General features: G+C 38.0%; 1 protein-coding gene across 1 annotated transcript in view; it reads left to right on the forward strand.

Moving 5' to 3' along the window:
* The window catches only part of RANBP17 (RAN binding protein 17), a gene marked incomplete at both ends in the record, with an annotated part of 325,987 nt that overhangs the window by 242,451 nt on the left and 62,236 nt on the right, over positions 1–21,300 (forward strand). The window contains 4 exons of the mRNA XM_080698633.1: positions 973–1,076; positions 7,426–7,514; positions 15,897–16,004; positions 18,773–18,855. Coding sequence (XP_080554759.1) covers positions 973–1,076; positions 7,426–7,514; positions 15,897–16,004; positions 18,773–18,855 — 384 coding nt within the window. The remainder of the gene's footprint in view (positions 1–972; positions 1,077–7,425; positions 7,515–15,896; positions 16,005–18,772; positions 18,856–21,300) is intronic.

Consider the following 21,300-nt stretch of genomic DNA (forward strand, 5'->3'; position numbering starts at 1 on the left):
ATACAGTATAAATTATCAGGTGGTGCACACTTATAATCCCAACATTTGGGAGGCTGAGACAAGAAGATCACAGTTCGTGGACAACTTCAGCTACTTAAGCCCTTTGCAACTCATTGAGATCCTGTTTCAAAGTAAAGAATAAAAAATAGGTCTGGGGTGTAGCTTGGAGGTAGAATGCCCCTGAGTTCCATCCCCAGTACTACAAACAAACAAAAAAAGAACAAATATCAGTTGTGTATATCTGCATGTGAAGTGAAGATTCTCTTTTGACAGAATCATTGAGGAGGTTAGTCTATCTTAAAAGTGAAAATTTAATAGTAAATTTTTCTTTTCTCTCTCCCTTCTTACACACACACACACACACACACACACACACACACACACACACACACACTGCAAAGGAAGCTTAGTATAAGAGGACATGTACCCATGAAGAATGTTTTTAAAATCTAGATGACCCCTAAGGGACCCTATTCTTTTTGGCAGATTAAAAATTTCCCTCTCATCTATTTAACAAATTATTTTTTAGAGAACATAAACAAAAGAGAATAATGACTTAAAGCTGTCTGGGCACCTGAGTCTATGAGCCCTTTAGGGCCTTGGCATCTTAAAAAAAGGAGAAAAAAAGATCTTGTCTCTGAGGCTTTGAACGTGGCCTTCCTTCGGGCATCAGGGAAGCTCTGGGGGGCCCAGAAGCTAGAGGGCAGAGATGCCTGGGGCATGAGTCTGTTACTCCAATAAAGAGCCAGGAAAAAAAATGGCTGATAAGTAATTTTTCTATTTCATTTGGTGCAAAAGAGAAGGCAAAACACCAGCATATTCAATGATCCAGAGCACAGAATGTGTCATGGATGTGAATGAGGCTGACCTCTTCTCTAGACCGTTTCTAAGCCTTAGCACAGCGCTCAGTACGAGGCTGATGTACAATAGCATGCAGTTTAAACCACCGTGACCCTTTTGTTTCTCTAATAGGCGAAGATGAGGACGAATTTGAGAATTTCATGCTGCCTCTCACAGTCTCTTTTGAAACAGTATTACAGATATTCAACAACAACTTTAAGCAAGAAGATGTAAAGGTGGGTTTGTTTCTATACAGAAGGAAGACTGTTTTGTTCTTTGTAGAATATCTAGATACAGAAAAGAGTTTTGCATAGCTGTGTGCTTTGTGCCTCATCATCAGACCTCATGTATAAAATTTAAGTGTGCCCGATTACATGCATCTTTGAGTTGTACTTTTCATATAACTACTCTTCTAGTCTTATACAGATGGACTTTGAGCTCTGTGAATGGTTTTGAATAGTTGGTTCATGGTTAAAATGGCAGATTTGTCTCTTGTGGCAGCTACTACCTTTTATAGAACTACCTTTCATTTCTCATGAGTGTAGCACTTTAAACATCTCTATTTCCTCATCTGTCCTGCACTATGTTTCAACATATCCATATGGAAAAATATACAAATACACACATGCTAAAACACTACATCTCTAAATATTTTAAACAAGAATTTATATAAATCAAGACTTTATTAAATGGCTAGGCATATAAGTATAAATAGGAGCTGGTCTTGAAGTATTGCATTCTTAAACTGAACAAAGTGATTAGGATAACTGATAGCTAAATAAGGTTTTTATGTGCCTGTGGGAGCCATATTAGGATTGATTTGACAAGTCAGTTCAGCTGTGGCAACAGTCATAATATCTAAGACAACATTATGTTTTATTAGTAAAATCCTTAAGTGTAGCAAGCTGTTTGTGACAAAACAGCCCATATTTTAACCTGGGGGAGGGGAAGCACAAACTGCTAAATAGAAATACTATCTCCTGAAATTATCATGTATCAGGGCTGTATTAAATAGATTGACCCTGATTGTTATTTTTAAAAGACTAACAAATGCACTCCAGAGAATGTAGGCACCTTTGTTGGTTATGTTTGGGTCATATTTTATTATTATTTGAAATATGTTTATGTTGGAATGTTAACCACCTTTTGCCTGGCTCTTCTTTTCACCAAAAGAAGATATATATATAGAAAGAAGCCAGATTAAAAAATGATAATATTTGATTCTATTTGTATAATTCTCCTTCCAAATGTATGCCTTTTAATTTAAAATGGAGTTTTTGAAATAAATGTAAATCAGGATACCATAGTCATAAAATTTTTAAATGAAAAGAATCTTAGAGATCGTCTTTGTGTTCCCTGTCTTGTGAAATTCTTCATCAGAGTTTCCACTGTGCTTTTTGGATGTCCTCCAGATATTTTTACTGACCTACAAAATCTTTGTGGCTTTAAGGTAGTCATTGCTACTCTTTATCGAAAAGAAGCAGTGAAGAGTTGAAAAACACCATCTTTCTAAAAATTACATTTGTCTCATTTGAAGATTTCATTATATTCTAAGCCCATTTTGATGTGATCCCATCTAGTTTGATAGAAACTATCTTCCTAGAGTCATTTTTAATGGAGTTCCAGTGATATATCCCTAAACCAGCAAGTTCTTAACGACCCTGGAAAGTGACTGCTTGATTACACTTTAACGGTATTTGCAAATAAAATCACAAGTAATTAAGGGGAAATCTCCAGGCTTTTGAGCAAGTTTGATGCATGATAACTGCCTGATTCAGCTTCATCTAGAGTAATGCTGTGTAGGCAACAGCTACTGAGATCAATAGCAACGTAATGATAGTGGCAGAATTAAGTGAGTAACCTGAGAACTGTGCCCCAGAATGCATGCAGCTGCCACGAACCAAGGCCACACAGTGCACTCCGAGCTTCCGTCCTAAATGTTCATCAAAAGACGCCCTGCAGGAAAATGGAGTTAGATGCTCTTTATTGCTGATCGTGTCTCTTGCCACATTTATCAGGGAAATTGGATTAGCAGTTGGCAGCTGCAGGTAGACAAGATTCTGCAGTGATTAAATATGCAGCTTGGCTGCATTTGTTGTGACAGACCTTTAGTAAATTCTACTGTAAGCACCATCTGTCTAATTTGTATAAAGAAAACTTGGTGCTTTGAGCTACCGATAAAGAACTAAATCTGTTGCTTTATCATAAACAAAACTTTTGCACTAAATGCTTTTAAATGTAATTTATTAGGTTAAGGCTATTTTTCTATCAGAATGAATAAATAATACATGCAAAAGTGCTTTCAGGTACTTCATTTTGCAAGTACTAGAGATAAAAACAGTTCTGTTTTGTTCTTCAATAAAGTATTTAGTATTCCAATCCACAGGAGGTGATGCTGTTAAAATATCTCCATGAAAATGCCTCAGGACTGCCAAATTCATTTAATTTGCAACCCTTACCAGGATTTCCTAACTCCCTATTTATAGATATTTTTCAAATGCAGATTTCACGATGAACTTGAACATTAAGGACCTGTATTGAAATATGGTTGTAAGGAGAGAAAATGCTACAAAACTCTTAAATTTATAGTTTTGTTTTTTACTTAGTCATAATAAAATTGAAGAGAGCATTGAATTTTTGTCTTGGGTTTTCCCTCCAAAGTAAAGGGGAAAAAAGAAAGCACTGTGACAAATCCTGGCTCTGGGGTGTCATTTCAAAATATATGGGGCTTTTTTCCCTATAATTTTATCCACAATAAAATATAGTCCAATACTTCCCTGACTCATGCATCACTTTTGATTTGTCAATGACGTCATCCATTTTAAGGAAAATGAATGAAAACTTCTCAGAGGAAGAGGAGCAGTTAAATAGGAACCTGCTATCTTTAGTCCCTTCGTAAAAACTCCACAGTGTTAAATTATTTAAAATCCTTGATTTTCAGCATGCGCACATTAAAAGTTTTCGCACTAAGTGCCAAATGTTGCAAACAGCACTTTAACAGAATGATTTTGCTTTGATCCCTGTAGCAGTTCCTGAATAATTTATCACAGGTTATTGCCTTAATTCTGGAGAGGGATAGAGCAATAAAGGCAGATGAAAACACTCCAGTTGAAACACCTTGGGGCCTGCTCATTCCTCTGACACGGCTCTTTTGTTGGAACTATTTAGAGGTTATTAAGATGTGTCTCCAGAATTAAGAGTATGCTGTAAGGATGAAGACAGCCATCTTAATTCTAAAGACAAAGCACAATGACCCTTCACCTTCGTTTTCTTTGTTGTTATTATATGGTAGAATTATGAGGATAATATTATAGCTGCCCCCAGTAGTGCCACTACAGTAAAGGGTCTGTCAGACTTTCCATTAGAAACCCTGTTTTGGGGGTCAGGGTGGAAGGAGCCGCATTTCAGCCGTTTCCCAGGCCATTTGTCTCACACTTGGCACACAGACAACTGTTCACCAAGCAGCGGACTGAAACACTCAGCAATTTCTCCTTGAACTATTCAAAATAGAATCCATAGGATTGGATCATCAAACCTGCCCCACTCTACAAACAGCCTCACTAAAAATGTAGGCACCTGTCACTTTTCAGATCAGTCTAGTGTTTACCAACTATAGGAGAAAGGCAGCTTTTGAAATAAAGATCTTTGTACTATTTATTAAGTTCAGTCACATTAGCTCTCTCAGATTAAGAGCCTAGTTGAGCTCCTAGTTAATACTCTTGCTGTCTCAGACCAAAGCTGGATATATTTTTGCTATGAAGAAAGTACTTTCAGTGTTGTTTATCCATGTAGATTATTACAGGACTCTGTGCTGCTTGGAGGTAAAAGGTATTGTTTGAACATACAAAAAAAAAATCTATTCCTTATTTATATTAATGCTGAACTTTCCTGCTCAGTTGATTTTGTTTAAAACTTACATTTAGTTACCATATGCTTCCTCTGCTATGTGGTAACATTTTCTAAAACTTTGATATAATTTTATGGCTACATTTTACTCCATTAAGAAAAACTATGGATTTGAATTTGAGCATTTCTGCTAATTTGGCACCATTTGAGGAAGAAAAAAAATTGTGAGAAAACAAAAATTAACCTTTTGTATAATGATAGTTTAAAATATTTTATTAAAAACTGTGCTAGGAGCCAGGCGTGATGGCGCACACTTGTAATCCCATCATTTGGGAGGCTGAGACAGGAGGATCACTGTTCACAGACAACCTCAGCTACTTAGTGAGGCCCTCTGCAACTTAGACCCTGTTTCAAAATAAAGAATAAAAATTAGGTCAGGGGGGTGTAGCTCAGAGGTTGAATGCCCCTGAGTTCCATTCCCAGACTTGCAAAACAAAAACAAACAAACAAAAAAACTACTGGGCACATAGAAAGTAAAAATTATAGTTTTAGGGTAAAATGGTAAGTATCTGATGCAATATGTGGAAGGTGAAGATTATTTGAAGGCTATGGCCTGTGAGTGTATATAATAAAAACAGACTAAAAACTAAAAAGGTCACCTCAGCAGACAACAAAGCCAAGTATAAAGTTCATTGGATTTCACAGACCACAGCCAGAATAGAATTGTTCAAAGAAGGCTTCTTAGAATATATATTTTGTTCTGGAGGCTTATAAGAAATATGGAAAGCTAAGAAAAAGAACAGTTTCAGGTAGTGAAAAAACTCTACATACTAGACTAAATGTTTAAATAAAATAGCAGATGATATAACAACAGAGTCCAGCCAACTGCAGAAAAACAAGGACTGTCAAGAATATGAAAAAAAAAGATTTATTTATTTATTTATTTATTTATCGTGATGCTGGGGATTGAACCCAGGGGCATTCTACTCTGAGCTCTACCCCCAGCCTGATGTTTTATTCTTTTTTTCTGAAACAGAGTCTCACTAAGTTGCAGAGTGCCTCACTAAGTAGCTGAGGCTGGCCATGAACCCACATCCTCCTGTCTCAGGCTCTCAAGTACTTGGATTCAAGTGTGTGCCAACACAACTGGCCATTTATTTAAAGAAACAGAAGTTCAAAGTTTTCAGATTCCAAACTTCAGGTAACCGTCATTCTATAAACTGTTACTAGAAACTAAATCTTCCAATGAATATCATCTAGTTACATTTAGTTACCTTTAGGAAGAGTAAGAGGGATGAGAAATTCCAGATACTTCAACAGTTTAACTATTATTTGCTGCTTCAAATGTTACTCCATCGTTAACATGAGGCTCAGTAGTTGCTGCCTCCTTTATATTACTTTTTTGGGGAGGAGGTAGTACTGAGAATTGCACCCAGGAGCTTTCTATCTCTGAGATGCACCCCCAACCCTTTTTGCTTTTTATTTTGAAATAGGATCTCACTAAATTGCCCAGGCTGGCCTCACACCTGTAGTCCTCAAGTCTCAGCCTCCCAAGTACTGGGATTACAGGCATGTGCCAACATGCCTGGATCCTCAATGATAATTTAAACCTCTTTTCTAAAGTGGTTTTCATTTATTACTAAACTGTGAAGAAAGAGAAAATCTGATTTAAAAAAAAAAAAATTGTAGGGACCATTTTCAGGCAGACTCTACTGAAACAGTATCTTTGGAAATCACAATTACATATCTCAGCGATTCCACCCCTTGTTCTGCAATTATGTTTATTTGTGCTTTTTGTTCTGACATTCTAGCATCTGTTCATGGGTTTTCTTTTTCTCTTCCCAAGCATCATCCTAAAGACAGATTAATTAAGAGTCCAGAATAGAAGTCAGATCTCTTTTATTCAAATCCAGGGTCTGTCTGTCTGTCTGTCTTTCTCCCTTTTTTATCCCCCCCCCCATAAAGCTAAATACTTATAGACCACTTAACTACATATCAGGCTCTGGCTAGGGATTTTTGCATATTCATCTGTTCCTTGCATTGCGTCTGTGAAAGTGGCATTACCATCCCCTTTTATAGATGAGAAGATGGATTCAGGTACATTACCTTGCCATTAAGAGTTAAATAAAGCTGGGATTCAAATTCAAGTCTTATGACATTGAATATAGATCTCTTTTTCTTACTTCTTTTTCTTGCTTAAAAAATACAGTTGCTATTCTGGGTTTATCATAATACCAGTAGTCACCTAGCCAGTTTTTAGTTGTTGTTATTGTTGTTGTTGCTGTTGTTCTAAGTTTTTAAGGCTATTCATTAAGAATCTTAAAATGTCATTGTGTTTCCAGGATAGACTCTACATTGTGGGGTGAGACTGATTTTATGTAAGCCAATGCTAAGATTTACTGTTATTAAACAGTATGCATATCTGTTTTATAAAAATTATCAGTCCTTCTCCCCTCCCAATTTGGCAACATTTAGAAACAAATTATGTTGAAAATCTAAATGTCCCTAAGCTGCTCAAATTGTGATTTAGCTCAGTTTATAAGAAGCAAAGTGGAGTTGGTCAGCAGATTGATGGTCTGTTTGTTTAAAGAGTCTATGGTTTTCTACAGAAAAGGATCTGAACGAGACATTTTAGCTAATGAATCAAAATCAGATATGTGGTCATTATTGCCTGATTATTACTCCATCTGCTCTGCACTAACGTGAAAATCAATTACTGTGTCTCTTTCCCACTGACAGCGTATGTTGATCGGGCTGGCAAGAGATCTTCGAGGGATTGCCTTTGCACTGAACACAAAGACCAGCTACACCATGCTGTTTGACTGGATGTATCCTTATTACACTGTGACAATACCAGCTCTGTGCACAGAGGGATGCCAGGCCCCTCGCTTTCGTTTAATAGTATGGCACAGTAGGGAAGAGGAAACAAAGCTAAATGAACTAATGTGTAATCAGCTAAAAATTACAGCACAGTGGCAGCAGTGCAGCTAACTGAGCACAGCATTCAGAGACCAAGCTCAGATCACTTTTTTGGTGCCATTAAATATTGACAACTTAAAAATCACTTCCCCCAAATGATTGCTTATGTTGGGGTTGCAGGGCTAATCTGGCTCACATCTTGACCTGGGATCAGTGAATCCTACCACTTGTCACTTTCCAGGAGATTTGAATCTCTACTCCATCTCAGCCAGCAGGGCTGAGAAGGACACTTTATCTCTTGGAAGCTTAATTCATCATGCCACAGTTTTACATCATAAGGAAAATATCAATAGACACAAAGGGGAAAATAAATTTGACACTTGATATAAAATTTGAATTTATTATTGTCAAGACAGTGGGGAAAATCTCCCTCAGAAATCTTTCATCTTGTGTGAGTAAAAAGAGCGTGGACCTGAGTGTCAGGCAGAAGAGTCTTGAAATCCCAGCTCCTCATTCACCGTGTAAGTCTTGGCAAGCCATTTCTTTCTGAGATTTGGTTTCATTATCTAGGAAAGGAGATAATCCAGCGTCATCATTTTTTGTGACTATTAATGTAGGTAATATATTTTGTATAATGTTTGGAACAAATTCAGTAGCCATAAATAGCATTAATATGTTCAGTGGTGCTATAAGAATCATCTTTGATCCTAACAGGAAGCGATAATTTACACAAGTCATATAAATATAAATAATGATGGCTTCAGTCCTTTTATAAAATCATAAGAGCATATAAGAAAAATTCTAGTTTAAAGCAAATTTACATTTTAAATTCACTCACTTGCTTTATTCAAACCTTTCTTATTTAGACTTCCTTCATAAACTGCAGTAGAAACTTCTTAAAAGTGGTCTTCAACTGCTATGTCAAAGTTGTGGCCCAAAATGGGGGGTCTGGGCATGTTTTAGGGAGAACTATATGCATTGGTAAATATTTTATTTCATTGCAGGTACTGGGGATTGAACCCAGGTACAAAAATAAAATACCTCTGAGCTATGCCCCCCACCCTTTTTATCATTTTATATTTGAAACAGAGTCTCACTAAGTTGGTTTAGGGTCTAAGTTTCCGAGGCTATCTTTGAACCTGCAATCCTCCTGTTTCCTAATTGCTTGGATTGCAAGCATGTGCCATTATGCCTGTCTCATTATCAAATATTTTAAATGTTAATTTGACTAGTGTTAAATCTTCTCAGATTTATGTGCCCAAAAAGATTTAGATAAAGAATTTTTCCATGTCACTGAATAATCAAGTACATGCTTTATATAAGCATGTAACAGACATGTACAGAGACTGTAAATTTTAACATGGAAAGGCTTACAATTCTTTCAGATATGAATTGGAATTACAGTTTTATTTCTCTAAACATAAATAGCTACTCCCAAGGCCAAAACTTTTCATCTATGTGGAGAATTATAAAAATTTGGTTTGGGCACTTTAAAATTGATGGTGCTCTTGAACCCAAGCTATAGTCCTAGGAATTCCCACAATTAACATTTTGTGTTTTCCTCTTTAATAATTTTGGCCAAGAATTCATGTCAGAAACTTTCCCATCAGTGTCAAAAAATAAAATCTGTTTTCCATTTCTTTAGTTAGCTCCTTTTGGGCACCTATCTGAAATGAAACTTTTGTCCAGCAGATGGCAGAAAATAGCAAATGGAAAACCTTGGGACTTAATGTTTTGTTTTGAACTAGAAACCATTGTCTCCTCCATTTGACCATAGATGTTGAAGTTATTAGGGTCAGGGGCTGAGGGCGGAGTGTCAGTTATGCAGGAAGCTCTGTTAGATTGCCAAATGCAGTGGTTTGGTACTGGCCTTGCTTATAATAATTGAGTTTCAGTAGCAAATCAGCTTCCTTGGGAAAAGGCCAAAGGCTTTTCATAATTGTATTGACAACAAAATGAATATGATAAATGGTGTTCATTCAGTTGAGACAAGATTTATAGTTTTCCTTTGGGCAAGGGATGAAGAGCAAATATTTATAATAATAGTAAAAATTTGTTTAAAAGTTACATTATTTGATAATTCAAAAAGCTTTATTAAAATATTTCCAAATACTTTAAGCAGTTTCAGGTGATAAAGTACAGATTCTTTCCAAAGTATTCAGTAATGCAAAAATGAATAAGTATATGATAAAAAATATGGATATGAAAGTCATTTATTCTTCCTGAAATATTGATATGTCAAACCGTCAGTGATGATTCCCACATTACTGCTGGGGAAAGTGTATTTGCTTTTTATCCACATAAATGTATGTTCTTTAATTTGTTATACAATCCTTAGAATGCAGAAGAAATATTCCTATAAGAGCACATGTCATCTTAAAGTCAAAATGCATTTTATTTATGGCGATTATTTAATAAAATGCTATTTTAGTGGTTAGCTATTTAATTCAAAAACATTTCTATAAACACTGACTGCATTAACTGCTACACAAACTCCATTGCTTATCACTCTGTCCTTCCAAAACCAAATTGCCTGAAACTACACAGCAACCATCTTGACAAATTGTTTCCACAACTAGAGAACTAAAGGAGAATCACTGGTACACTTCTGTGCCCTGTAGTGAGAATGCAACAATAAGAAAACACCTCACCTTGCAGTGCATTTGGTCACCTTATTTAAACTTTTTTCAGCTATCCTTAGACTGACATATCAAAAATCCAGACAGAAACAAAATAATAATAAGAAATAATAATATATATTGACATTATTTTCTCACAGTCTTACTGTTTTTGTTTTTTGATGGTGGTACTTAGGATTGAACCCAGGGACATTCTACCTCCAGGCTACACCCCCATCCCCTTTTTATCTATTATTTTGAACCAAGGTCTCACTAAATTGCTCATGCTAGTCCCAAACCTGCAGTTCTCTTGTCTCAGCCTGCTAAGTATTGGGATTACAGGTGTGTGCCCCTGCGCCCAGCTTTCTCTCAGTCTTTTAATTGTCATATGATCTACAAGGTCACTATTTTTCAGTCAGGCTATCAGTGGTATTTATCACTGTGCATAAATACATACAAAGAAAGGCAAGACAATGAGATATGCAGTAGAACATATGCTTTGGAATAAGATAGTCTTAGATTCCAGTCCTGGTTTTACCACTTAAAAATCTGGTAAATTACTTAATGTCTCAGAATCACAGTTTGCTCTTCCACAAAATACAGCTAATAATAGCCATTTCACAGTTCTAAGAAGTATTTTGAGTCTATGATTATGTAAAGGTCCTAGTACAGTGTTTGGTGCAAAGTCAGTATACCACTGCTGTCACTCCCTTTCCTAATACAATGAGATGAAGGAATCCTATGGGTCAACTTCCTCAGCAAACTGGGCTTCTTTATCCCAATGTACTCAGCTTGGTTTGGTTTGGGGATTGTTTTGTTTTGTTTTGTTTTGTTTTGTTTTGTTTTGCAGTATGGGGGACGGAACCCAGGGGCATTCAACCTTCAAGCCACACCCCATATTTTATTCTTTATTTTGAAACAATGTCTCACTGAGTTGCAAGGGGCCTCACTAAGTAGCTGAGGCTGGCCTTGAACCTCCCTCCTCCTGTCTCAGCCTCCCAAATGCTAAGATTACAAGCATAGGCCACCACGCCCAGCTCATACTCAGCTTGTTTACAGATTACTGAGACAAGTCCTACCCCCAAATGAGACTGTAGTGCAGAAGAGTCAGATAGATACATAATGACATGTAGTAACATATAGAAAGTGGCAAATGCCTTAACAAAATTGCAAATAGGAAAGTGATTGTTAAATAGGGGATCAGGAAATGCTTTGTAAAGGTGATGAATATTGCCCTGGATTATACCAAATAAGTAGGACTGAACCATGTGGAAATAGGAAGAGAGATTTTCACTTGACCTAATAACCAAGTTAAGGAAGGAGTAGCAGAGATGTTTTATTATAGATACCAGGAACTTTGTGGTTGGGAATGTCATTTGCCTGAGACTTTAATATCAAGCTATAGAATGTAGAACCATATTCCATAGGAATGAGTTTCAGTGGTTTTGGTTGACTAACAAAATCAGAGCTACATTCTATTTCCTTCCTTCTTTCCTTCCTTCCTTCAAAGGGGTCCTGTTACATTGCCTAAGCTGGTCTTGAATTCCTGTCCTCAAGCAGTTCTCCTACCTTAGCCTCCCAAATAGCTGGGACAACTACCGCTGTGCCCAGAAGAACTGTATTTCAAGAAGAAAATAACTGGCAATATGTTGAGCAAATTGACATAGGGAAGAAAGTAAACCTGAAAAAAACACTTTTCAGCAGACATGTTTTGAGTATTTGTTCTATGCCAGGCACAAGGAGCACAATAATGAATTATTGCTCTTTAAAAGTTCATAATCTAAACCGTGTGGTGGCGCATGCATTTGGGAGGCTGAGACAGAGGGTCCAGGTTCATGGTCAGCCTCAGCTACTTAGGCCCTTTGCAACCCCTACCGGACAAGAAAGAGAAAAGGCATCCAGCAGCACAGTTGCCTTCAAAGGTATGGGAGTTTGCATGTTCATGGAGTGTCTGTAAGATAAACTGTATTGGCAGGCTGTTTCTGTTCTGGAACCACATCCCCAAATCCTTTATCTTCTGATGTTTTTAATGAAAACACACAGACATGTTGCCTCATGTACATTGTGATGCTTTCTCTACAGTGAAATCCAAGAGGGAAAGAATTAGTTCTTACTCGTTACTGCTTTCTTGGGGTCCAGCACATGGTAACTACTAAGGATGGATGAATGGATAGGTGGGTGGGTGGGTGGGTGGATGGATGGATGGATGGATGGATGGATGAGTAGATGGATAGATGGATGGATGGATGGATGTTGTAAGGAAGCAGATCAGATACTTTTCACATTTTTATACTTGATACCCAACAAGACAATGTCATATTAATGCCTTTGATTTCTCATTTATCTGATATGGACCTTCAGAGTTCATTGAGAAACGTCTAGGTAAAATCAGTTAGATCCATGCCTTTCCTACCTAGAGGCTCCTGTTCTCTTTCTTGTCCTCACAGTGCCACTGGAAAATTAAACTCCTAAAGTGGGTTCTGACTCTCACCCTGTAATTTGAGCCTGGCACTCACTCTCCTGCCCTTTTAACCTCCCCTGCTTAGTAGACCTCTGCTCTGTTTTCCAATAATCACTCATTTTCTCTGTGGCAGTCACCTCTGTCAGAAGCATATTACAATTGTCACCAGTCTCATTCCACACAGAAAAGGAAGCATCCCCTCATATCCCTGGCTTTATCTCATAGTGAATGCATTACACTCTAAAAAGTATGATGATCCTAATGCCTTTAGAGTACTTTGCAAAGGGACCTGTGTGCACCTCTCATGTTCTTAGGTTCTGATATTTGGATCTTTTCAGTTTCCTGATGAGCCTTTCTAATGCTCTCCCACTAATGGTCCCTGGGTTTGTGCTCAGAGCTCTTGGTGGAATATTTTCTCACCTGTGCTCCTCTGGCATGGCTTCAGCATTCTAGTGTTCTGGTCATTCCTTTTGTGTCTGCCATCCTGATAAAGTACATATTCCCAGGAATAAAAAATATGCCTTTCTTAGCTGAGTCCCTGGCCCCTGCTACAGTACATAGCACATAGCATCTATCATCTATCAAAAATATGGGAAACACAAAACAGTAAGTTATCTGACAATAGCTAAAGTAAACAATAAAGTTCATTTTTATATTTTTATTGTTTTCATCTAGCTGAAACCGACACATATACATATATTTTATCTCCATTTCCTGCTTTATTTTTCTTTATAATACTTTCTAACATGCTATATATTTATTTTGTTTTCTGTCTTATTATAATATAAATTCCATGAGGGCAAAGATGTTTCTAATGTTTTGCTCACTACTGTCTCTGGAAACTCGAATACAGTGTGGAATTATTTCAGTATAAACATAACAGCCTTAACATGGTGTCTCAAGTGGGGCAAACATTGCCTCTTGAATTTTTAAGGATATGCCACTCTAAAGGCTTTAGAGGATTTATTTTTATTGAAAACTATTAAATATTGTAAATTACTATTAATTTACATTAATAGTTACTGTAAATTGTTAAATTATTTCCTAAAGCTTCAAAGTGAAATGTGCAGATAAAAAAATCAAATAGGGAGTTCTAATCAAATATGTTGTACCTCATTTATAGGTAGGCAGATTTATAGCAACAAATATTTATTGAAATCTACTCTGTGCCAGGCCTATACATATAAAAGTATGTGGTCTCTGCCTTCAGGAAGCTTTTAAGTGGAGAGGTAGGTAGACAAGTGTTCTGACAGGTAAACCCAGGAATCACTCCCAACCCAGATTGGGGTCAGGACTGCATGTGGTGTCATCGCAGAAGGCTTCCTGGAGTAATTGACACCTGTTTTGAAACTCCAGGGGCAAATGGGAATTAGCAGGAAGATGGTAGGGAAGCACAGGTTTCTGTCCTTTAGAAGTTCAGAGTCCAATACATGAGTTCTCAAAGTGGACCCTACCACCCCCCCAAGGGGTTCTAGAATTAAATATAGATGCATAAAAAGAGGCAAATTTGTCGTTGCGTCTTTCTGTGTATTCACTTGAAGAGGTAGAGTTCGAAGGTGGGGAGATAAAGTTTGTTTTGTTGTTGTTGTTTCTGAAAAGAGGTAGTAAGCCAAATTAGTTTAGAAGCTTCTGACTAATGGGACAGTAATACAAACAATCTTGAGTCACTGTTAGAGCTGTGATCAAGAGTGTTTACTGAACTTAGATGAAGAAGATATTGATACCTTCTGATAAAATGGAGAAAACATCCCAGAGGAGGTGCAATTTGAGCTAGGTATAGGAAGACAGGAGTGTGTTGTTAGAAGGAAGCAGTGTATAAAGGAATGGAGATAAGTTGGCATCAGTGGATTTACAGGGAATTACAAATAGCAAGAGCAGAAGTGCTAAGAGATGAGGCTCGAGGGAGGCAGGGGCCAGATCTTAAAGAGCTGAGGTACTTGACATTTATTTCAAGAGCAGGGAAGAAACTTGTGAGTTAATCATCTTGGAGCTCTCTACCAATACCGCATAGAAAAAGAACATCATTCAGTGATTCATTCCAGCATTTTCCCCTGAAACAGAGGCAAGTACATTGGAAAACAGCACAAAGAGAGACTGGGGAGTTGGGAAAAGAAAAAGAAAGGCAAGGCACTGGTACGCTCAAAAGTTTTTCTGCTGTAGCTTTGGACCTTAATCTGTATTTGTTTGCCTATTAGCAAGGAGGAGGCCAGTTGTAGGCTAAGGGGACAGTGAGAGCCAGGCGTGGTAGCGCACGCTTGTAATCCCAGCGCTTGGGAGGCTGAGACAGGAGGATCGCACAGGTTTGAAGCCAGCTTCAGCTACAGTGAGGCTCTCAGCAATTTAGTGAGACCCTGTTTCCAAATAAAGTATAAAAATAGGTCTGGGAGTATAGCCCGGAGGTAGAAAGCTCCTGGGTTCTACCCCCAGTACCACAAAAAAATAAAAATAAAAGGGCAGTGGAACTGAGTCAGCGTTTTCAGGGTCTAATGGTCCCTGGCACATAGGCTTATCAGAAGGCATGTGCTCCTTGATACTGATGAGAATGTTTGAGGATTTCCTCTTGTGTGTACATGGGACTACCTTGCAATAGCACTGACCTTGAGTAGATTAATAGTTGCCCAGAGCTTTGCTTCAAGCAATACGCCAGATGGGTTGTGGGGGCGGGGGGGGTGGTTGTTTACTGGAAATGAAACCCAGAGGCTTTCTGCCTCTGGGCTATACTCCCAGACCTATTTTATATTTTATTTGGAAACAGGCTATCACTAAGTTGCTGAGAGCCTCACTAAAGCTGAGGCTGGCTTCAAATCTGCATCATCCTCCTGTCTCAGGCTCCCAAGCACTGGGAATACATGCATGCACCACCACGCCCATCCACCAGATGTTTCTTGAAGCTATGGTGGGACTAAGCAGCCTTCAGGAGGCTGAGACCTGAGGATCGCGGTTCGCGGGCAGCCTCAGCTACTTAGTGAGGCCCTCCGCAACTCAGTGAGACCCTGTTTCAAAATAAAGAATAAAAAATAGGGCAGGGGGTGTAGCTCGGAGGTAAAATACCTCTGGGTTCCATCCCCAGGCCTGCAAAAAAAAAAAAAAAGTAATTTCTAAAATTACTATTGTGTATTAAACATAGAACTTTTTTTTAACTTTTTAGTGGTATTATTCCTCAGGTACGGTATTTTTTTTACCCTTAAGTTCCTTAACAGACTTTATAAAAGGTACCCAACATATCTTCCAATTCTTCAGAAGGCTATTGAACAGTGGTACAGAGAGCCAGCATGTACAACTCCCGTTTTGAAACTCATGGCAGAACTGATGCAAAACAGGTGAGCAGTAAAACAGGAAGTAGAGAAGCAGCCTGCCGCTGGGGCCAGCACCGCAGGTCCACCCTGCCTCCATGCTGTTCAAAGCTCAGCAAGAGCCCAGAAACAAAACCTGAAGGTGCTCGGGAAAACAACAGCATTGGAGACAGGTTAAAAAAAGAGGAGAGATGAAGGGGGGGGGTTGGGGGTTTGATGTACTTAGATGTCTGAGGTTAAGAGAGAGAAAGCGGTATAGTTAGGTATATATGGAGACTTTGGGAAGTGTGATCAGCCACCATTATTTAAAACACTAAAAATCACAAGATGGAGGGAAGCACAGCTATTGTAGCTGTTTCATTGCTTAACTTCAGTTCTATAGATGCTAAAGCAGGACACAAGTCTGGTGGTCTCGGAGTGAGATGCTTCATGTTACACATAAGGAGCCAGACTCAGAGCCACTCATGGACACGTGGTGGTTGGCAGGAGTCCCGGGATCGTCCCTGCTTTGACTGCTGAGTTATGCTGCTTCCTCCATGCCAGAATGCATGTATTTGCATGTGGTTTACGTACTCGCAGTTTTCATTGAAAGCAATGCTTCTCAGAAATTTCCTAGTTGCCCTTATAATTTGTATAGATCAGCAAAGATTCAAACACTACATATAACTATTAGCAAGGACATAGAGAAAAACTGTGACTAGCTAATTGTGTTTACCTCTTTAAAATATGTCATTGTGGATATTGCTTAGCACCAAATTACCTGTCAGTTAGCCATCTTGTTTCATCAGTGCCTCTTTATAAGCAGCATGTTGGAAGGGAGATGCCTAGACAGGGAAGGAGTATGGGTTGCAGCTCTAATTTTATCTCTGTTGATGAATTGTTCATAGCAATAATTTGAAATTTTTACTCGAAAACAAGAGATAGAAAAAGACCTAGCAAATAAAGAAATGTATTATTCCTTTGAAAGCTATTAGTTCTTTTTAAGCCATTCTCTTGGATACATTAATATAAAAGGAAGATTGGCTTTGTATTTTATATTAGAAGTATGTTATTTTTCATTGAATGTCAGTTTTTTGAGTCAGGTAATCAATATTATATATTAGTGATATAATAATACTAAAGGAAAAAATCATTTCACTGTATATTATGAAGCAGTTTATGTCTTCCATGGGTAGATAATTCACATCTAGCACAAATGTTCTCAAAATTACCTGGTGAACACCAATTATCTTGGAAAATATGTTATCTATATTTCTTTAGAATCTAATACAGATTATATATATGCAGTTATTTTCATCAATCAGGGACTGCATGGCTGTTTGCATATAGTTATTCATTATCAATATAATTATAAATATTCATAATATTTCTAAGAAAGATATTATCATTGTACATAAAGTATTTTGGAAACCCAGGGGAAAACAGTAGTTCATTCTATTCCTGGAAAACAGAACATTCACAGTGCCTTTCCTTTTGGGGTTTTATTTGATTTTGGGTTGGGTTTGGAGTATTTTTGCTTTTTTTTTTTTTTTTTTTTTTTTTTCTTGGTGGTACTGGGGTTCCTGGAAGCCCTTCAACCTCTGGGCTACACTCCCAGAAACAGGGTCTCTTAAGCCAGGGAGGCTGGCTCCAAACCAGCGCGATCCTCCTGTCTCTGCCTCCCAAGCTCGGGGATTACAAGTGTGCGCCACCACGCCCGGCTGCTAATTATTTTTTAAACATACCATTTTATCTTAAAAGAATAGCAACAGGGCATATGAGCCACCCAAACCCAAGAAAATGTTTAAAGCAGCAAGTGCTGTGTGCATGTTTGTCAATTTCACTCTAAACTACAGGATGATGTGAGACTACAATGTAACAAAATAAGTATTTTTTTAAAAAAAAGTAGATGTCTGTCAGGGTGGCTTGTCAGTCCTTTGCCCGTTCCCTTGCCTTCAGAAACCAGCTAAGTAGCTGGGTGTGGTGGCGCATGCTTGTAATCCCCACGCTTGGGAACCTGAGACAGGGGGATCGCACAGGTTCGAAGCCAGCCTCAGTTACTTAGTGAGGCTCTCAGCAACTTAGTGAGACCCTGCTTCCAAATAAAGTATAAAATAGGTCTGGGAGTGTAGCCCGGAGTTAGAAAACCTCTGGGTTCCACCCCCAGTACCACCAAAAAAAAAAAAAAAAAAAAAAAAACAGCTAAGTAAAATTGTCCTTACAGAACTTCTGGCATTTGTTTTTCTTTGCTTAAGCTGTATGCAGTGGGAACTGCAATATATATATGTATATGCATATATATGCATATATGTATATATATGCACATATATAGTGTGTATGTGTTTGAAATATGCTTCAAGTATGAAATTATTATGCATTTGTACAATATTAAAGGTGCCTACATTTCCTGTCACTTTAGAATTTGTTTTAAAAATGTGAATTAGACATATAGAGATGTCTAATGTAGAACTATAAAAGTAGCTTTATAAACATATATATATATATCTGCCAATCACTTTGCATGGAAGGAGAAAGGATAAGGAAGAAGGTGACATCCTGTCACATTATCATGGTGATTGGTAAGAAATAAGCTCTTTGAATTAGCGAATAAGGAAAAATAACTCCTAATTGTCCTAGTATTTTTATAGTGAGAAAATTAGTATATATGTATACTAATTTAGCAACAATTGTTGATTGCAGTGGGATGTTAAGGGATGCTGCTTGTAATAGATGAAAATGCTGGACATTTTATACCTATATTTGGTTTTGTTTTACCTGCACGTATAGTTTAATTTTTTGCTGTCTGTATTTCTTAGGTCCCAGCGTCTGAATTTTGATGTATCGTCTCCTAATGGAATTCTTCTCTTCAGAGAAGCTAGTAAAATGATTTGCACTTATGGTGAGTGTCCTTTTCCTTATTTGTCTCTGCAATATAACTTTATCTCTTTGGAGGAAAGAAAGATGTTAGTTATTTTGTTCTTTCAAACCTTCATATCTGTATGAATTTGTGAAGTGGGTAATAGTGCAGAAAGCCAGAGAGCTATCATATTGGCATCAGAAGAAGTAAGTGGCATGCCTGGCCAGCTCAGTGAATTTCTTTTAGATAAAACTGCAGTGTCAGTAAGTAAGAAGAGTATGCTAGATAGAATATTAAAAAGTTATAGCATACTTAAAATTGCTCAAACTTACATCAGGGATTTAAAAATCTTGAGTCCAGGAATGCTTAGACCAGTATGTCTCAGAATTTGGAGGAGAAATCCTTATAAAGAGCAATAAATGTTTTCTTACAGGGAAATTTGGGGTACCACACTCTTAGAAGCAAAGTTCTGAAGTAAAAGTTGTCCTATTCAGCCGGGCGTGGTGGCACACACTTGTAATCCCAGCACTCGGGAGGTGGAGACAGGAGGATCGTGGTTCACAAACAGCCTCAGCTACTTAGCGAGGCTCTTTGCAACTCAGTGAGACCCTGTTTCAAAAATAAACTACTAAAAAATAAGGCTGGGGGTGTAGGTCAGAGGTACAGTCCCCTGGGTTCCATCCCCAGTACCGAAAGAAAAAAAAAAGATTGTCATATTCAATCACAGTATAAAATTTTTAGAATTTGGTTAACAGTTTGAGCCTAAGGTCTACCGTAAACCCTAATACTTTGCCAATTCTGACAATCTCGTCAATGAAATTCTCTGTTCTTTGAGACTTCTATGTACAAGGATGGAAATGGGATGGATGAAAATTCTCTGCTATCCAATCTGGTGCACTCTGACTGATGCTAATTGTAAGTGGAGCTCTTCAGTGCACTTCTACCCAACAGAAGTTTTCTTTCATCCTTTTCTTCTTGTCCTCTCCATTTTGCCTGTCTTGTCTTTTCTAAATAGCTGATTCTGAAGTATGTTTAACCTCAAAAATTGCCTGATTCTCATTTCTTTTGAATTCCCAGAAACAAATTTTACAAAATTTTGTAAAGCTTCTTTAATTATGTATGTATATGTGCATGTAGGATCAACTGTTCAAAACGTAGTACTTTTTAAAAAAGTAAATGCCTGTCATTTAAAAATACCCCCAAAGAATATTTTTTAAATTTGTTTTTACTTACCGGGCATGGTGGTGCACATTTGTAATCCTAGCATTCGGGAAGCTGAGACCGGAGGATTGCAGTTTGCGGACTGCCTCAGCTACTTAGTAAGGCCCTCTACAACTCAGTGAGACCCTGTTTCAAAATAAAGAATAAACCGGGCGTGGTGGCGCACGCTTGTAATCCCCGTGCTTGGGAGGCAGAGACAGGAGGATCGCGCAGGTTCGAAGCCAGCCGCGCGCGCTGGTTTAGGAGACCTTGTTTCCAAATTAAAAAAATGTAAAAATAGGTCTGGGAGTGTAGCCTGGAGGTAAAAGGGCTTCCAGGAACCCCAATACCACAAAAAAAAAAAAGAAAGAAAGAAAGAAAAAAAGAAAGAACGAATGAACCAGGCGTGGTGGCGCACGCTTGTAATCCCTGTGCTTAGGAGGCTGAGACAGGACGATCGCACAGGTTCCAAGCCAGTCTCAGCTACTTAGTGAGACTCTCAGCAACTTAGACCCCGTTTCCATATAAAATATAAAATAGGTCTAGGAGTGTAGCCCAGAGGTAGAAAGCCTCTGGGTTCCACCCCCAGTGCCGCCAAAAAAAAAAAAAGAATAAAAAATAGGGCAGGGGGTATAGCTCAGAGGTGGAATGCCCCTAGGTTCTATCCCCAGACCTGCAAAAAAATATGTGTGTGTGTGTGTGTGTGTGTGTGTGTGTGTGTGTGTGTATGTATATGTATATGTATATGTATATGTATATGTATATGTATATGTATATGTATATGTATATGTAGGGCAGTGTAGCTTGGAGTTAGATTGCCCCTGGGTTCTATCCCCAGTACCACAAAATTTTTTTTTACTTTATTGGAAACATCCTGCTGCTTTGAGCTGTATAAATGATAGACCTTTGTTTAAAAATGCTTAGTTTTAATTGCACATTTGATTTGTGGAGCTTGACTATGTTTAAAAACTATAGAAACCACCTATTTGAAATAGCAAATTTACAGTCTCATTTTTATTAGTAACTACATTCCCACAACTTTGTATCTCTTTGAAAAGAGAAACATTAATCTGGACATGATAGTGAACGCTTGTAATCCCAGTACTCAGGAGGCTGAGACAGGAAGATCACAGTTTCATAGCCAGCCTCAGCTACAAGTGAGGCCTCCACAACTTAGTGAGACGCTATATCAAAATAAAGAATAAAAAATAGGGCTGGGGGTCTAGGTCAGAGGTAGAATGCCCCTGGGTTCAAAACCCAGTACTGCCCCCCCAAAAAAGAAAGTAA

Source organism: Muscardinus avellanarius, assembly GCF_963383645.1.
Source record: "Muscardinus avellanarius genome assembly, chromosome: 7".
In the NCBI taxonomy this organism is placed as follows: Eukaryota; Metazoa; Chordata; class Mammalia; order Rodentia; family Gliridae; genus Muscardinus; species Muscardinus avellanarius.